The sequence below is a fragment of the Rhinolophus hipposideros genome, assembly GCF_964194185.1.
Source record: "Rhinolophus hipposideros genome assembly, chromosome: 22".
NCBI lineage: Eukaryota > Metazoa > Chordata > Mammalia > Chiroptera > Rhinolophidae > Rhinolophus > Rhinolophus hipposideros.
The window spans coordinates 12,440,616-12,458,409 of NC_138068.1; the positions used below are offsets into that span (position 1 = coordinate 12,440,616).

Here is a 17,794-nt window from a genome sequence, read left to right on the forward strand (position 1 = left end):
TTTGCTGAACGAGTGGGTGGGTGGGTGGGTGGGTGGATGGGTGGATGGATGGATGGATGGATGGATGGATGGATGGAGGATGGATGGATGATACATAGAAATGGTGGCAAGATGGGTCAGAGGGTGTGGGAATGAATGAATGAACAAATAAAGGAATGACTATGCGAGCTCACATGAAGCCATGCTCACTGTAGGACTCTGCGGATGGTCCTCCGCTTGCTGCGGATGGTCAGAAAATGCTTCCGGGAAGATGCAGCTCAGGGACCAAACCAGGGAGGCATTAATGAGAAGTGCAGAAGCAGAGGCGGGAGGCTGGGAAATGCAAGGCTGATGAACTTTGCCCCTTTCTCCCTTCTCCCAGCACTCCTTGCTCAGGGCAGGGGCTCTGCCTCCCAACCCAGCTCTCAATGCATTACCAACCTACCTTGTCCCACTGCAGGTAGAAGGTAGAGAAGGCTGCCGCCAGGCTGCCTTCCCAGATCCTGGTTACTGGGGGTGGGAAGGGGTCGGGTTCTGGGGGCCCTGCTGCTCCCCCGGGCCTTCTGAGAGCATGTGACAGGTGGGCCTCAGAGCTCCCAGGGCACAGCTGCTGCCAAACATGCCTGAGCCTCCTGCCAGCTCTCTCCAGGCTCTCTTCAGAGAGGACAGGCCACTGCAGTGTCCTGGAAGGGTCAGGGTGGGCAGGCAGTGACAGTGTCGATGGGTTCTGTCCAGCAAATGGAACGGCAGTTGGTCACAAGGAGCTGTCCCAGGCATGGAGGGACAATACCAAGGGAGACTGAAGTTCTTTTGAGTCAAGTCCACTTCCGCTGTTCTTTTCCCCGGGAGGCCCTCAGAGGACAGGAGCGCCCCTCTGTCCCCCCAGACTGGCCAGACAGCCCCAGCATGGGAGGGGAGAGCCCACCTCACGATTAACTGCGGGCCTGACTGACTTGGCCTTCAGCACCTCTGGCCCTTTCCCCAGATGCCAATGCCTTGTGCCAACCCACTCGGAGAAGGCCATGGCCCAGGGTACACTTGCAGAACTCCCAAATAGCACAAATGTAAATGCCCAGGCCTTGAGGGCAGGGACAAGGGAAGATTGTCCCAGTGCTGCCATAGCAAGTATTTCAAGACTCAGAACACAGGGATTTGGGTGACCTGGCTTACTCAGCAGCAAAATTACTGCACGATATTCATACGTTCATTCAGCAATTACTGGCATGTAAACTACATGCCAGGCACTGTTCCAGACACTGCAGCTACCAAAGATGAAAATCTTGGCCCTTATAGAGCTTAATAATTAATAAACAAGATAAGACACATAGCCTGTTAGATGGTGGTAAGAGCTACACAGGAAATGGACAGGGAGGGAGTGAGCTTGTAGCTGGGGGAGCTTAAAATCAGGGGCCAAGAAGACCTTACTGATAACTTGATAGTGAAGGTAGTGAAAAGAAGTTGGATTCTGGATGGATTCTGAAGGTAAAGCAAACAGACTTGTTGATGCGGGGGCGAGACAAAAGATGACTCAACGTCTCTGGCCTGAGCTACTGGAAAAACGAGAGTCGCCATTGACAGAGATGAGCCGACGACAGATGACCATGTCTGGGGTGAGGGTGGAGAACGTCAGTTCGGTTTTGGAGATATTCAATTTGACGTGCCTTGAGACAGCCAAGTCTAGATGGCAAGCAGGCAGTAGTTGGGTAAATGAACCTGGAATTCAGGGAGGAGGTCTAGACTAGAGAGGTGGGGCGTCGTCACAGCACAGATTACTTAGGACGTGGCAGTGGAGGCTGTTTCTAGGGACTAACTGGGTGCATAAGGCGGCCAGGCCACTTTTCATGTTTTTCTGACTTGGCAGACATGCTGACTCATGCAGGCTGCCAAGACCACTCAGCTCTGATATCTACCCACCTGCATTCTTACCTCATTTACACTCTGCTTATTTACTGCTTTGGAAATAAACTCAAGTCCAAGCATCTTGATTAAGTTGTGTTTGCCCAGGGTCTAGAGTAGCTCCCCAGCTCCCTTCACAGTCACACGCAGATGCGCACACATCGCTCGTAAGTTCTGAGGGCTCTTGCAAACCTCTCAGAAGCAGCCTAAACAGTCCCCTCTGTTGGCTCTACAAACACCACCAATACCAGTGTTAAAAACAGGTGCACTCCTACGTGGCGGGGTTTATAGGTGCCCCTCACCCTACCCATCCTTACCCCTGGGCCCTAGATCCCAAGCCAGAATAGCCCGTAACCATTCACACATTTACCATTTGCTGACTGAGCTGCATGAGGTCCAGATAGAAAGGCAGTCCCGTGGGTCCAGGAAGCCCATAGTCTAATGGAAGTTAAAGGACAGTAACAAACCAGGGTGATGAGGAACATGTGAAAGTCAGTCCAGGGCCGGCCCGGTGGCTCAGGCGGTAAGAGCTCCGTGCTCCTGACTCCGAAGGCTGCCGGTTCGATTCCCACATGGGCCAGTGGGCTCTCAACCACAAGGTTGCCGGTTCAATTCCTCGAGTCCCGCAAGGGATGATGGGCTGCGCCCCCTGCAACTAAGACTGAACACGGCACCTTGAGCTGAGCTGCCACTGAGGTCCTGGATGGCTCAGTTGGTTGGAGTGCATCCTCTCAACCACAACGTTTCCGGTTCCAACATTTCCGGTTCCAAGGGATGGTGGGCTGTGCCCCCTGCAACTAATAACGGCAACTGGACTTGGAACTGAGCTGCGCCCTCCACAGCTAAGATTGAAAGGACAACAACTTGAAGCTGAACGGCATCCTCCACAACTAAGACTGAAAGGACAACAACTTGAAGCTGAACGGCACCCTCCATATCTAAGATTGAAAGGACAACAACTTGACTTGGAAAAAGTCCTGGAAGTACACACTGTTCCCCAATAAAGTCCTGTTGCCCTTCCCCAATAAAAAAACAACAAAAACAGAAACAGTCAGTCCAGAGAGCTGTGGGAGCAGACGAAAGGGGCATCTACAGCAGCCTGGTGTATCAGAAAAGGCTTCCTAGAGGAAGGAACATCTTATCTGGTTTTGTAAGTAAGAGTGAAACAGGCAGTTGAGGAGTGGTGTGGCTGGTGGAACAGGGCATTCTAAGCCAAACCACTCTGGGACAATGCGGGAGGGGAGGGACAGACTACAAGTAGCATATATAGTTGACGCCACTTGTGTCAGAGGAAGACACAGAAGATGGGGGTAGGGAGAGGCAGCCGCCTGAGGACCTGTTTTACAGGAATCCAGGATTGTATATACAGAAGGGGAGGTGAGCAGGGATAGGCTTCAATCCAATGGGCCTGGTTTCAAAGCCTGTGGGTGGTCCAAGGACCACCTGCAATACAAGCTGGTGAGGAGCCTGATAAAAAGGCTGGGCTACACCTAGATCAACTGAATCCATAGGGTCTGGACCCCAGGAATCTGCTTTATTTTCACAGGAGCCCCAAATGATTGTGGTGCATGATCCAGTTAGAAAAACACCACAACTCTCCCACCTTTCCAGCTCTACCCTGGGTGACAGGGGACCCGTTCTCAGGGCCCCTAAAAAAGGCAGAGGATGAGTCATGTTCATGCTCATGGATGTGCTTACATAAACCCTCCCCTGCCACACCCAGGGGGTTCTGGGAATTACAGTCAGGTAAGGCTGGTGGGGGAGGAAGGAGTAGAGGAGTTTCTGGCTGAGGTGGGGGAGGCAGGGGTGTTTAGTTTGTTTGGGGGGTAGGAGTTCCTGTTCAGCACCCAGCAAACAAGCCGCAGCTCTTCCCACGCCTCAAGGAGACAGGAGGCCAAGAACCCAGGCAGCAGCCACGTTTTATTCCACAACCAGAAAATTCCATCTACCACACAGTGACACAAATTCTTCAGCACACACCATTACTAGGCCAGTGCTGTCCAACAGACCCTTCTGCAGTGATGGAAACGTTTGTCTGCACTGTCCAATACAGTAGCCCCCAACCACTTTTGGTTACTGAGCCCTTGAAAGGTGGCTAGTGTAGCTGGGGAAAGAAATTTTTAATTTAATTTAAATTTGAATGCTACGTCTGGCTCATGGCTACTGTACTGCACATGCAGTTCTGGGCCCTGGCCTCATCCAATTTGGTTCAAAAGCCAACTCTGGGGACAGCAAGTGGCAGAAGCAGCCTTTGTGGTCCCCACCACCCTTCCCCAGAGGGAAACAGCAGCCCCACCCGTGAGGAGGTTGAGTCTCAGAGTGGGGGGACGCCACGGGCACGCCGGATGAGGTTCGCCAGCCTCTTGGCCAGGCCGCCCGTGCTGGGCTCCTCGATGTGGAAGGTTCGGGTGAGGAGGTTGTAGAAGGAGCCATAGCACACGGCCACCACGGTGCATGTGAGGCAGATGACATTGTATGGCATGCTGAAGTCCGGCGTCGGCAGGCTCACCAGCAGCGGCTCCGTATAGAGCCGCACGAAGTAGCTAGAACTATCGGAGACTGGGAACCTGGGGGTCAGGAAGGAGGGGTGAGGCAGGACCACTGGCCCTCCCCGCCTCACCCCGTCCCCTCCTGGGCTGCATTGGGTCAGTGCTCGCTGGTAAGGACTTTCAAAGTTTTCTTAGCCTCCAAACCTTTTCAACAGAAGACATCTCAGATGAAAGCTCAATACACAAACCTGACAGAAGGAGAGCTGCCTGGTACTAAGGGAGAGGAATCGGGCTCTGCCTTCCCTTGGCTGCGTCTCCCTGAGCATTCTGGGTCTCAGCCTAAAGGCCATCTCCTCAGAGAAGCCTTCTTGGATAACACACCCAATTACTCCCAGCACCGCCTCGGAGAGCACCCACTGCTCTCTAGAACACTAATCTCCCCTCTGGACTACTAGCATTGGCAGGGGGGGCCCAGTCTGTTTTGCATACTGTTGTATAGCCGGTGTTCTCTGAAATACATTCGATAAGTGATCAACTAAGTAACACTTGTTAAGAGAATCAGTGAGGAAATGCAGGCTCTAAATACTGCTCTGCTCACCTACTTATCCTTCTAGAAGCACTTTAGAATCATTTCATAAAGTCTGTATGAATACTAGAGACCACGAGGCGTGGCATTAGGATTGCGTTAAATCTCCGCATTGCTTGGGAAAGGTAATACCTAGCCCCAGCCCTGCTGCGGGAACCGGACCAGCTGTGTCCATGCCCACCCCGAAGAAGGCAGCTGAGGTCACACTTACAGGCTGCTGAAGAGGGGGCTCTCTTCCCAGTCCACGGGTTTGGCTGCCACCATGCTGGGCACGAGGGCGCTGAGGACAGACGGGCTGCAGAGAAGCAGGCAGGCATTCCGTGAGCCGTGTTCCTCACGGGTTCCCCACCCAGGGTTAGCGGCAGACAAGGTGGGCCAGGAGGGCGGGAGCAGCATGTGGGTGGGGCCCACCTGACATAGAAGCCGTGGTTGGGGTCCGGGGTATACTCTGTCCACTTGAGCAGCGCCCGCTCAAACTGAATGGAGACCTTGCTGACAGAGTTGGCTGGCAGCTGAATCAGCATCTCCAGGAGGTGGGGCTGCAGCCGGTCCTGGGCAGGCTGGTAGTGGATGTAACCTGGAGACAGGCAAGCGCCAAGGGTCACCCATACCTCTTTCCCAAGGTCAGACTATCTGCACCTCCTGCTCTACCTACTGAGGCCTTGGGGCCTGGATGTGGGTGCCCAGAGCTCACAGAAGTCAGGCAAGCTCAGGGAAGGGAGCAGGGTCTCAGAAAAGGGGAAAGATGTGTCCAGGGCAGCTGTCCCAGGAGCGTTCAAGACAGGCTATCGAGGGCATGGCGGCCAACTACTGTTTCCCCGAAAATCAGACCTAGCTGGACCATCAGCTCTAATGCGTCTTTTGGAGCAAAAATTAATATGAGACCGGGTCTTACATAAGAGCTGATGGTACTCCATGTTCACATCACAGACACTGGGCAGCAGACAGCTGGTGTCTGAAGTGATGCAACAGGAAATTCACAGAACCACCTGGAAAGTCTTCCTGCCAAACGTCTGGGACCTGAATCTAATCAAGTCTCTAATACTAACCACCAAGCCAAGAAATACAGGGGATGGAGGAACATGTTAAACACTGACACAAGGGCACACCCAGAATGCAGAACATGCTACCCAGCAAAGGACCCAGTTTCTCCAACAAATAGACTTACAAATAAAAAAGAATAGGTTACAAGAGACTTAAAAGTACCACACTAATGCAAGATGTTAATAACATAGGAAGCTGTAGGTGGGGCGAGGGAACATATGAGAACTACTGTACTTTCTGCTCAATTTTTCTATAAAGCCTGTTACTTAGAAAGAGAGAAACTTGAGAACGTATCAAGCAAATGTAATGGGAGGACTTTGTTTAGATCCCAATTCAAACAAAAGAATTATAAAAAGTTATTTTTAAGACCACTGGGGAAAACAGGAGTGATAATAACAGGCCATAATTTTTAAACGTCCTTTATTTGTTAGAGATGTTTACTGCAGTATTTAAAGGTGAATTGATGTGATGCTAGGACTTGTTTTAAGATACTCTAGCAGAAAAATAACCAAACCAAAATAATAATAATAAGAAGGAGGAGGAGGAGGAGGAGGAGGAGGAGGAGGAGGAGGAGGAGGAGGAGGAGGAGAAGGAGAAGGAGGAGAAGGAGAAGAGAGATGAAAAAAAGATAGAAAGCTGGAGAGTGCTGAAGTTGGGAATGGGTACATGGGAGTTGATCATACTCTTCCATTTGGGTGTGTGTTCGAAATTTTCCAGAACAAAAGGTAAAAAAAAAAAAACAAAACAGAAAAACCTACAAAATACATAGGTAGGATGTTCGAAGTAGAGATGTTGAAGGTGGTACAGTGGTGTTGAAAATAAGTAAACCTATCAGCCACAGACTTGAAAATATGGGAAACAACAGAAGACTTTAAGTCTGGCTGTGGGACGTGCTATACCCTCTTCCTAAGAAGCCTTTTCTGTAGTATTAGTCTCCCTCCACTGCAGAGAAAAACAAGTGCCTTAGTGCTATGCCTGGCACCTAACAGAAAGCAGGAAATATTAACTCCTCTTTAGGAAAATAATAGAAAATAAAAATTTTAAAAACTACACCTCTTCACCCCTCCCAAGAAAGCAAAAGCCATCTACTCCAGGTCTACTGTCTGGGCTCTGAATACTCTGCTGTTCTTGCCAATCCTTTCTTTACCCGAAAGAGCCTATGACTCATCACAAAAGACTGTGCCCAAGGACACCAGGAAGGAAGGAAAGAGTAAGAGGAAAAGGTAGGAAAACTACTGCCCTCCTACGGTGGAAGAGGGTAAAGGGGGTCAACTATATGGTGACAGAAGAACTGACTCTGGGTGGTGAACACAAGATGCAATATATAGATGATGCATTATAGAACTGTACACTTGAAAGCTATATAATTTTACTAAGCAATGCCCCCCCGATACATTTAATAAAAATTTTTAAAAAAGAAATGAAAAATCACCAGTACTATGTGTTTTAATTATTTTTGCTTTATCAATGACTTCCCAGATCGGGCACTGGTGACGCTACCCTTTCCATTTTTCAAATTATTCCTAACTCTTTCGTCCTCAGTAGTTTTTCTGAGGTACGGATTTCAGGAATTACCCTGAGACCTGAGTGCTTGGGGCGGCCTGGAGGGAGAGTGAGCACGGGGTAGAGGAGGGGTGGCCGGCTCTCACTTGGTTTGTTCTCCTTGCCCTTGGAGGTGATGGTGAGCGTGTGCACATACAGCCGCAGGTACCAGGGCACGGTGTCCAGCAGCAGCACGGGGAAAGCCCGGTACGGGTGGGTGTTGTACAGCAGAGTGCTCAGCTCCCCCTTCTGCAGCCCGTAGCCGCTCACGTATCGCTGGGCATGCAGGAAGGGCACTGGGGGGGCCTCTGTGCAGAGCAAAGTCAGCAGTTACTAATAGGTCCTGAACGAAAGGGCCACCCTGCCCGCACGGCCCCGGCCACGTTCAGAGTCTCCGGGCCAAGGAGGGGACGGAGAAGAGCTTTGCCACCAGAACTGGGAAACCTGCATTCTGGACCCAGCTCTGTCCTCCCCAGCCCACAGCGGTGATGACAGAATTACTATTATTTCCTAAGGACTTATAGGTGCCAAGCTCCGTGCCCCTTCCAGCCCAAACCAGGTATTCTCATGATCTTCTGCACTTTCCCTGGATAATACTGAACACAATCACAATTAATTCATTGTTTGACGCCTGTCTCAACCAGCGGACATTCTGTTTCTCGAATGCAGGGTATCCATCTTCCATCTTCAAAAATATTTGTGGATTAATTGAATGCATGGACAAACTCCTTGTTTTATATTAATTATCTCATCCAATCTGCTAGGTATTACTGTTCCCATTCTACAGATACAACAGAAAGCCTAGGAATCTGCCCAAAGTTACAGAGCTTTGAAGACGGGGAATTAGAACCAGGATGGCTGACTCGAGACCCGGGTCTACACACAAGCCTGTTATCTCAGTGACAGGCAGGGCTGTGACTCTTCCCCAAGAGATGACACCTCCATAGACTGCTGTGGCCCACCCTCACCCACCGTTCTCCAGGGGTCTCTTCCACTTCAGCTGGATGTTGAGGTTGCGGGAGCTGCTGATCACGGCCACGTCAAGCAAGTCGTAGACAGCATAGGTCTTCCGGGTGCCCAGGATGACGTCCTGGTATGTGGTGAGCGGGGGCGGGTTCACTTCCAATGTCTCATTGTCCTGGAGACACAGGGGCAGGGCTGAGGAGCGAGCAGAGGGGCAGGCTGGCCTTGGGGAAGGGGGGCCGTGTGTGTGCGTGGAGACCTTGGTACCTGGCTGGAGCTGGTGATGTCCACATAGACTCGGCTCTCTGAAGCCAGGGGGCAGGGCTCCGTGAGAGTTCGCGAGAACATCCGGAAGAGGGACCAGTCTGAGGAGCAGAGAGCAGGGTTGGGCAGGGGCTGGGACCAGGCCTCATGCACAGAAACAGGACAGGGCTGGCAATGGGTGGTAGAGATGAGCTGCCGTGGTAGCTTACCTTTCTTCCCCTGCCCTGTGACGAAGGCATCAAACACAACGGAAAGGGTCTGCCTCAGCTCCCAGGAGACGCTGGTACAGCGCGCATTCTACCACAGGGGCCAGACAGCAGCAGTGAGGACATATCAGCTCCCCCACCACACAGCCTCAGGGACTCCTACCGGACTCAGTCTCGTCTACCACGCGTCTTCCCGTCCACTGATTTGCTACCTCTCACTACTGAGCACTTGATCCCGTGCCAGCAGTTTTATGTGTATCCGTCAGGTGAACCATCGCCAGCAACTGTAGGAACTGCAACTACTATTATTCTCATTTGACAGGTGGGAGAACCAGCCTCAGGGAAATGAAATGATTTGCTCAAGGTCATGCCAGCTGGTGAGTGACAGAGGCAGCAATTGCATCCACATAGCCATTCTGAACCACTACCCTCCACGACAAAGATTTACTGAACACTAGCCAGGCAGCCACTCAGTTTCCCTGGTGCATGGCCAGAGCCCCAAGAAATCATCACTATATCCACCACCGAATACTGGCTCAGCCCTTGACAGACACTGGGCCACGAGCTTTACCTGCACTTTCTCTCAGAGCCTCTGGATGGTAACCACCCCTATTCCCCACCACTTACCCTGCATACAGGGCGGATATGTACTGCCTGGGAGTGGTAGCTAGTGTGGAACAAGCGATCAGCCTTCAGCAGCACAGACAGGCCTGCCTGGAGGAGGTAGGAAGAAATGAAAGGTCAGTGCCCTGCACTGTGGGGCAGAGGTTATCTGTGAATGCACCCTGGCTGTCAGGCAGTGAGCGGGCACCTGCCAACTCCATCCACACGCTGGGGCACCCATGCACATTCAGACCACTCTGGCCTCACCTTGGAACTACAGGGCAAGAGCTTCTTCCATGGGGTGAGGTTCTCAGTGCAGACAACCTCCCGCGGCAGCACAGCGTAGCGCAGGAAGTAGTGATCAGTGCCTGAGGGAGCCAGAAATCCATCTGGGGTGGGCCCAGGGGCCCCACTCCTCAAGACCCACTCTCTAGAGATGGCAGTGACCCCTCCTGCTGGCCACACATCTCTCTAGCACCAGCGCCCTAAAAGTCCCAGCTGGGGGCGGCACCCTCTCCACCCCTCGGGAGAAAGAAGGCAATGCAGAGACAGCACAGTCTTAAGAAGCCTTCCCCTGGAACCTGCACACCCAGGGGACTCATGATCTGGCCCAGCTGAGGAAGGAGGAAGCTGAGCAGCAAGGAGGCAAAGGTTTAGGCAAGACGTAACAGGAAGAGGGAAGGGGCTCCAGGGGTTTCTCACCATTGGCAAGCCCCAGGGGTTTGAAGGAGGCAGTGGGCGTGACTGTGTTGCTGGAGTCGATGAAGTTGAGAGAGGCGCAGAATATCCCTGAGAGGATGTTACTGAGCTCCTTCCAAGACTTATCCACACTGGATGGAGACACAAACCCGTCACTGTCCCGGGGCTGCCTCTGCCCACTTCTCAAAGCCTACAGTTGGCGGCCACACTGTCAGACTGGCCAGTTGATGGAGCTGGAACACCATCCCTGCTCCTGCTCAGTCTCTTCCTCCTCGCTGTCCTCTGGACAGGCCCCACAGGTCTCCGCTCAGGTGATTCCTGCTCCTGCTGGGAATGCCCTACTCACTCTTCTCTTCCCACCTTCAAGGAGGCTCCCTCCTCCAGGAAGTCTTCCCTGCCCTTCTCAACCACAGCCTCCACCTGTCCTGTTTCCATTCTGACCATCCAAGCCCCTCACTAGGTCCCTCCTGGGAAATGGCTCGTGGGGGGCAGCATCTTGTTCTAAGCATCATTGCTCCGCAACCAGGCTGTGAGCAACCTGAGGTCAGGGAGCAAGGCTGGGTCACCTCTGTATGCGTCACAGCACCATGCAATGTGCCCCACGTGTCAGAGGCTGACCTCAGCTCACTGATCCACGCTGAGGTGTGCTCCGCTGGGCAAAAGGACAGTTTCCTGTGAATACCCTGGGCAGGAAAGTAAGTCCTGGTTCTACGTTCAGGGCGGGAAGTCTTCCGTCTGTAAAGGCTCACTGAACAAGGGAAAACAACCATTCTAGGACCCCCTCCCTGCCACACACAAAAGAAATCACATGAAATTAGGTGTTTTTTCCCTTAGATAAACATCAAAACCAATTTTCTCTATTAATCACAGAAAACATAAAACTAGAATTCTAAACATCAACTCCATATTATAGGCAATCATGAGCTTAGGGGAGAGAGTGAGGGCAGCGCAGATGGGAAAGACAAGGAAGCCAGCGTTCAGGCAAGAGAGAAATGCTTGGCAAGTTGGGGGGTCATTGCTTGCTCCTCATTTGATATCACTTTGTGCTGCCCTGGGGGGGTTTTGATAATCCTCTGTTCAGAGCTTTTCAACTGCTCCAAGCCTCAAACCTTAAGTAAAGATTGTCCTCTGGAAGTCTGAAAACTCTGCCTAAACCAGAACCATGTTTTATTTGGTGTACACAACACTGACCCACGTAGCATGTCTTACATTTTTAAATTCCTTGGTGATATTTAAATTTGACTATTATCACATTAAAATCCAGACTTCTGAATGACTGACAACAGCGGGCCTCTATTCCCACATGGCAACAATCCACAGGAGAGGAGTGGCAGCTGTCCTCTCAAGCTCTCTAGCCTGCCACCGTTCCCACCACTCCCTATTATGCCCTAAATTTTTTTTATCCTACTTCCGCTATTTATTTCTCATAGTGGAATTAAGAGAAAATTGTGGTACAACAGCGATATCTAGGCCCACCCCCTCCCGAACAAAAGCAATTCCTCTAGCACGGAGATTTGGCATCTTGCAGGGCATTCTAGCTCATCGATGTTTTGTTTGGCCTTTATGGTATTTTTTTCACTATCATAATTATTATGTTGAATGAACGTCTTTTAAAAGGTTATCCAGTTTGCCAGTTTTCTACTGCCGTACATCCAAGCAAGCAGCCATTATTTGTTACCTGCCTCTGTAGAGATATCCATGTGTCACCTCAGGTTCTGGAAGTAGCAGGGGAAGGAAGTATATTCAGCACAATAAAGAATGCCACTCAGTGGTAATATTATTTCTTACTTCCAATGCAGTTTTATCCCCATGAGATTGCTGCCTGCTGGAACTGCTGCCCCCAAAGGCAGTGGCAGGATAACAACAACTTCCCCTGCCACATTCCCTCCAGGGCCTGCAACAGGACTCAAAATGGGCACTCACTCAGTGACGGTGTCTTGGAACCAGACCCAGAGCTCTGCACCTGATGGGGCCTGCAGGAAGGGTGGCCCCCAGTATCTAGTCCTCCAGAAGCCTTGCGTGAGTGACAGGTGCAGCTCCCGCAGAGAATATTTGGAGATCAACTGTCCCAGGGCTTTGGGGAAGAGCCTATAATGAGACACTGGAGAAGGGGGAGCTGGTGAGGGAGGGTTCTCAGCCACCTCAAAGAAGCAGTAGACCCCAGGCTCTGGCATCAGAGAGATCTGAATCCCAGACCAGACTGTCATTTACCAGCGATGTGATCTTGAAAATGTACCTTTACCTCGCTACCCCTCTAATTTTTTCCTAGTAATCTTTCACAGAACTTAACACTGTGCTTAGCACCCAGTATAAATGAAAACAGCCAACAGCCACAAATCATCATCAGTGTTGTCAAGAGAAGGCTCTAACTAAAGGTGTAGAGTGGCAGCCTGGGGCTGCGGAAAGAGCACTGGACTTGGCAGTCAGGGGTCGCTGCCCCTCTCCGGACTCTAGTTTCACCAACGGTACAATGAGGTTCTTCAATAACTATCCCACCCTTCCCCCAAGGACCCATTTCGTCCGGCTCCACGCCCACTGGCCAGAACCCCACCCAGGGACCAGGCTCCTCCCCCGAGGGTTGGCCCCACCCACTCCCAGCAGGTGCCACAGATATCTTTCTCCGGTCAGTCTCGTCCTCTCACCTTCTTCCTGCAGCAGGTCCGAATCCCAGCGTGTACGGAACTGGAATGTGGCGGCCACGTCTCCAGAAGGCAGCGGGGTGATGACGAGCTCCTCTCTCAGACTGTCGCGTAGGGGCTCTGCATAGCCCCAGCCGCCCGGCCCCAGGAGCAGCAGCGCGAGCACCGCTAGCGGCACGGCCGCCACCATGCCTGCGGCTGCTTCCGCCTCCCAACAGCGCCCGCCCCCACGAGGCCGGCCTCCAATAGGAAGAGCGTATGAGAAGAGACTTCCGGTACCTTCCCGGAAACGGGTGTGGTTACCAGAGCAACGGCCTGGCTAGGCCCTTCAGGACTAGTGGGTCTATGTAGGCACTGGAAGGGTACGAAGGACGATGGGCGTGTGGTGTAGCTGGAGGCTGGGTTGAGGATCACCCAACTTTGAGGTATTCCCACCGACGAGAAAGTGCTTAATAATGCCGAGCGGCGCCACTGTTGTGGTGCCTCTGTGATAGTTGAAACAGAGACTGGAAACGGTTAATTACTTTTGCGAGGTCACAGGGATTGGCTCCTGCCTCCCTCAGCTTCTGATGTCTCCATGTACCCGGTCCTAAGCCCAGCCAGCTTCTGGTGGAAGAGCTTTCCTGCACACCCCCAAATGACTGGTCCTTTTCTTATGAAAAATTTCAAACAAACATCAAAGTTGAAAGAATGAACACCTGTTACAATGAACAGCTGTTCCCCCATCACCAAGATTCCACCATTAACATTTTACTATACTTGCTTTATCACATATCGGTGTATAAATCTCTCCATTCATCTATGTCTTAATGCATTTCAAAGTAAATTGCAGACATAAGTACACTTCCCGCCACCTATTTCCCCATGCGTTATTATTAACTAGATTTAAACTTTTGTTTACACTTTTCTTTGGTGTAAAATTTACATACAATGAAATGCACAACTCTGAAGTGCACATTCACTGAGTCTGACAAATGCATATACCTGTGTAAACCAAATTCCTAACTTCCTAAAACCCCAGAAAGTTGCTAATGCCCCCCTGCCAGTCAATACCTGCCCCACCCCTTCCAAAGGCAACCACTGTTTGGATTTTTCTCCACGGAATAGTTTAATCTATTGTAGAGCTTCATATAAACGAAATGATCATATAGTATGTAAACTTTTTTGTGTAAGGCATGTATCAGCATTTTGTTTCTTGTTACTGCTGTGTAGCATTGCATTGTATGAATATACCATAGTTTATCCATTCTGTTGACGGACACCTAAGCTCTTTCAAGTTTTTGGTTATTATGAACTAGACCGCTGTACAATTTAACTTGCAGACAAATGTTTCTCATTTACCTTGGATAAATATTTAGTAGTCAAAGAGTATGTGTATGTTTAATTTTATAAGAAACTGCCAGACCTTTCTCCAAAATGTATCATTTTATACTTGTACCAACAATGTATGAGAGTTCCTGGTCAACATTGGTTTTGAATTTTGGGGAGTTTTTCGTTTTAGCCATGTGGGTATGTATGTAATGGTATCTCATTATGGTTTTACTTTGCGTTTCCCTGGTACTTAATGATGTTGAGCATCTTCTCATGTGTTTATCCGCCATTTATGTATTTTCTTTTGTGAAGCGTCTGTTAAAAACTTTTTGCACACTCCCCTCTTTTTCACTGGCTGGTTCGCTTTTTTATTATTGAGTTGTAGGAGTTCCAATGTTAAATTCCTGCTTTAGTTTTCCCAGCTGCCCTACGGGGAACACATTTATGAAGAATTTTGCACACTGTGTGTTGGTAAAACTCACAACCATACTTCCATGAAGAGCCAAATTTAGTGTCAGGAAGGTCTGCCAAGATATACCCCATGAAGTGTCAAAAAGGTGTTTTTATTTCACTATGACTTCATTCTACTTATATCCAGTATTCCTGTCCCACTAGACAGGGAGTAGAAGGACAGCCACGAGTTTAGATGTCAGATAGATATGGGTTCAAATCCCCACATTGGCCTTTAATCCATATGAGCGTGAGCAACCTGAGTGTCACTTTTCCTCTTCTATAAAATGGATAAACCTACTTTCAGGGTTGTTGCAAGGATTAAAAGTTTTGTACATGTAGGATCTGGAATGTAATAAGTGCTTAATAACATTTACTATCGTTTACTCAACTCTTTGAGGTAGGTACTATTATTTCCACTTTACAGATGAGAAAACTGAGGTACAGAAAACTGAGATAATTGCCTAAGATCACAGTGAGTGATGGAGCCAAGACTAGAGGCCACAGGATCCATGTCAAAAAAAAGGGGGGGCCAGCCCATTGGCTCAGGTGGTTGGAGCGTGGGCTCCTAAGGTCAAGGTTGCAGGTTCGATTCCCACATGGGCCAGTGAGCTGCGCCCTCTACAGCTAAGATTATGAACAACAGCTCTCCCTGGAGCTGGGCTGCCGTGGGCTGCTGTGAGCAGACCATAGATCACTGCCTCAACCAGAGGAAGTGCAAAGCTCCTAATACCAGCATGGGCCTGGGAGCTGTGTCCTACACAACTAGACTGAGAAACAATGGCTTGAACCGGAGTGGGGGGGAAGGCAGAGAAAGGGGGGGGAAAGTAGCTGCACCATTATGATTATTTTGTATTTCTGCATGTTTTTTCCTTTTGAAATTGCCTGTCCTCATCATTCAAGACCCAGCCACCTGCAGAGAAGACTTAGCTTCTCCCTCTGGTGTGCTACCATCCTCGGTGCATTTCTGCTATGGCCCACATTATACTTCCATTATCCTTGGCCATATCTGTTCCTGGAAGAGTTCTTGGTCACCTTAGTATTTCTGTTGCCCAAGCAAGGAGGCTGGCATATAGTAGGTGCTCGGTAATGTTTGAACGAACAAACAGACATTATAGCAGTTCCACGTTGTCGCCACACTGCCATGTTATTCACAGTACCGAGTTCTGTGCACTCCTAGGGACCGCTACAGTGTGAGCCTCCTAGAGATTCTTCCCCTGGGTTGTGGTCCCTCCTGTGTCCTCCCCAGTACAGGATTGTGCAGAATGAGTTCGTCTTCTTCCCTCCTCTCCAGAGTCTATGACAAGTCTATACAACAGACAGAAGAAGCCACACGGTGGCCTGGAGACTGAAAGCTGGGCTGCTTGCCTTGGAGTTGGCACCAAATCCTCCTCCCATCTCCAAGGGCACTGTGTTGCCTCAAAAAACAGACAGCTGGAGCTGCTGGCTCTGAAGGCCAGCCAAGCCCCTGTGGTTTGGCAGAAGAAGAGGTCATTGTCCAATCAGGAAGTGGTCCTGGGGTCTCAGCTGACCCTAGATTTCTCCAGGCAGGGCTGGGACTCATAATAGCTGAACTGAAGGCTCCCCATAGGCTCACAAACAATTCTATCTCTCCAGAAGGCTGTAGATTCCTCTCCCCAGGAGGCTCTCTGCCCCAAACTCCACAGATCCTAGTGTCGCATGCCTGTGGTACTAAGAGGTTTATTGACATGCTGACAGCAATCAAGCTAGTCTAGCTTCCTATCACTCACCTTCAAGGAAAGTGAAGCAACCTGAAGCTGAGAACCCCCACAAAGCAGAGCTGCAGAGTTCATGGGCTGCAGCCCAGAAGGCTCAGCTACAGTCAGGAGGTTGAGCCTTGCTACTAAAGAGAAAAGGCACAAGAAGACAGAGACCATGCATGCATCAAAGTCATAAGAATCCAGAAAAACTGCACAATTTAACATGATACTGGGCCCTGGCCCAGCTTAGAGGATGACCTCAACTTGGACACAGAGGCTTTTAGACAAAGGAGCACAAAACTCCCACAAGTCTCTCCCTAGCGCTTAGGAACTGTCACTTACAATGGCTTCCTGCGGGAGTGAAAGCAGGATGGGGGAAGACTGCAGCCCTGTCACTCAGCCTGGATGGTACAAAGAGCTTTGGAATTCAGGATGAAGGGCTCTGATCCCATCAGTGGTATCTGATGTAGGGAGGTGGAATGATTCGTTTTTTCCTAATGTGAGAAAATGACTTCAATTCTTCATGGTCCTTAAGGCTGGATCCTGTAACCCGTCCTTTCATTCTCCTTTCTCCCTGGGCAATCTCATTCACACCCATGGCTTCATTGACCACTTATACATTGATAACTCACATATTTATTTTCCAGCCCAATCCTCTCACCTAAATCCCACACTTGTGAGTCCAAGTACCTACTCAACATGTCCTCTTGGAGACTCTCAAACTCATCACATCCAAAACCAAATGTATGACCTTCCCAAAACTGATTCTCTCCTAAACTCCCCATCTGGGTGAAGCACCCTCCAAATCATCCTATTGCAAAAGGCAGAAACAGTGATGGCGCTCCTCACCCCTTCCTTTCTCACACCCACCTATCAAACCTTTTGGAATTTGCCTCCTAAATCTCTCTTCATTCCTTCCAGTTTTCTACATCCCCACTACCTCCACCCTAGTCCATTACCTCTTATCTAGATGGCTGCAATCTCCTGGTTTCCATACACCCACTTCAGTCCCCTCCAATCAGTACTCCACAAGGAGGCCTTCCAGCCATTCTTCCCCTAGGTTACTCCTACTCATCCTTCAGATCTCAGCAAATGCCATTTCCTCAAGGGAAACACTCCGTCACGTCTCTGAATAGAGCCGTTTCCTAGCACGAGTCATAGTTGCAGTTTTACATTTGGCCCCCACTGGAGTCTAAACTCCATAAGAGCAGGCCTTTTTGCCTCTACTACATTCCCAAGGCCGTGCTCAGTGTCTCATGTTCAACACTGACATCTAATGTTTACTGAATGAATGTCATTATTTATACCGTGCCTCAACCCAGTTAAACGGATCACCACAATCTTCTAGGCCACTGTTACCTCTTCATGGTTTATTGTGTCCTATGTCTGTCCTGACCCTGTC

At 50.1% G+C, this 17,794-nt stretch overlaps 1 protein-coding gene across 4 annotated transcripts; it reads right to left on the reverse strand.

The window, feature by feature from the left end:
- Positions 1-3,777: 3,777 nt before the first annotated feature.
- On the reverse strand, positions 3,778-13,181 carry PIGT (phosphatidylinositol glycan anchor biosynthesis class T). 4 transcript variants are annotated; one of them, XM_081033226.1, is made up of 14 exons: positions 12,914-13,129; positions 12,195-12,372; positions 11,950-11,986; positions 10,890-11,019; positions 10,275-10,402; positions 9,840-9,940; positions 9,597-9,683; positions 8,973-9,060; positions 8,767-8,864; positions 8,509-8,674; positions 7,644-7,844; positions 5,362-5,527; positions 5,162-5,245; positions 3,778-4,442 (listed from the first exon to the last, which is right to left on the reverse strand). In XM_081033226.1, the coding sequence occupies exons 3-14, from the start codon at positions 11,969-11,971 to the stop codon at positions 4,190-4,192; spliced, it is 1,524 nt and encodes a 507-aa protein (XP_080889352.1). In that variant the 5' UTR covers positions 11,972-11,986; positions 12,195-12,372; positions 12,914-13,129; the 3' UTR covers positions 3,778-4,189. The 4 variants fall into 4 exon arrangements, with proteins under 4 accessions (XP_080889352.1, XP_080889353.1, XP_080889351.1 ...); XM_081033227.1 differs by lacking the exon at positions 10,890-11,019 and having other exon boundaries at positions 12,914-13,121; XM_081033225.1 differs by lacking the exons at positions 10,890-11,019; positions 12,195-12,372 and having other exon boundaries at positions 12,914-13,181.
- Positions 13,182-17,794: the final 4,613 nt, after the last annotated feature.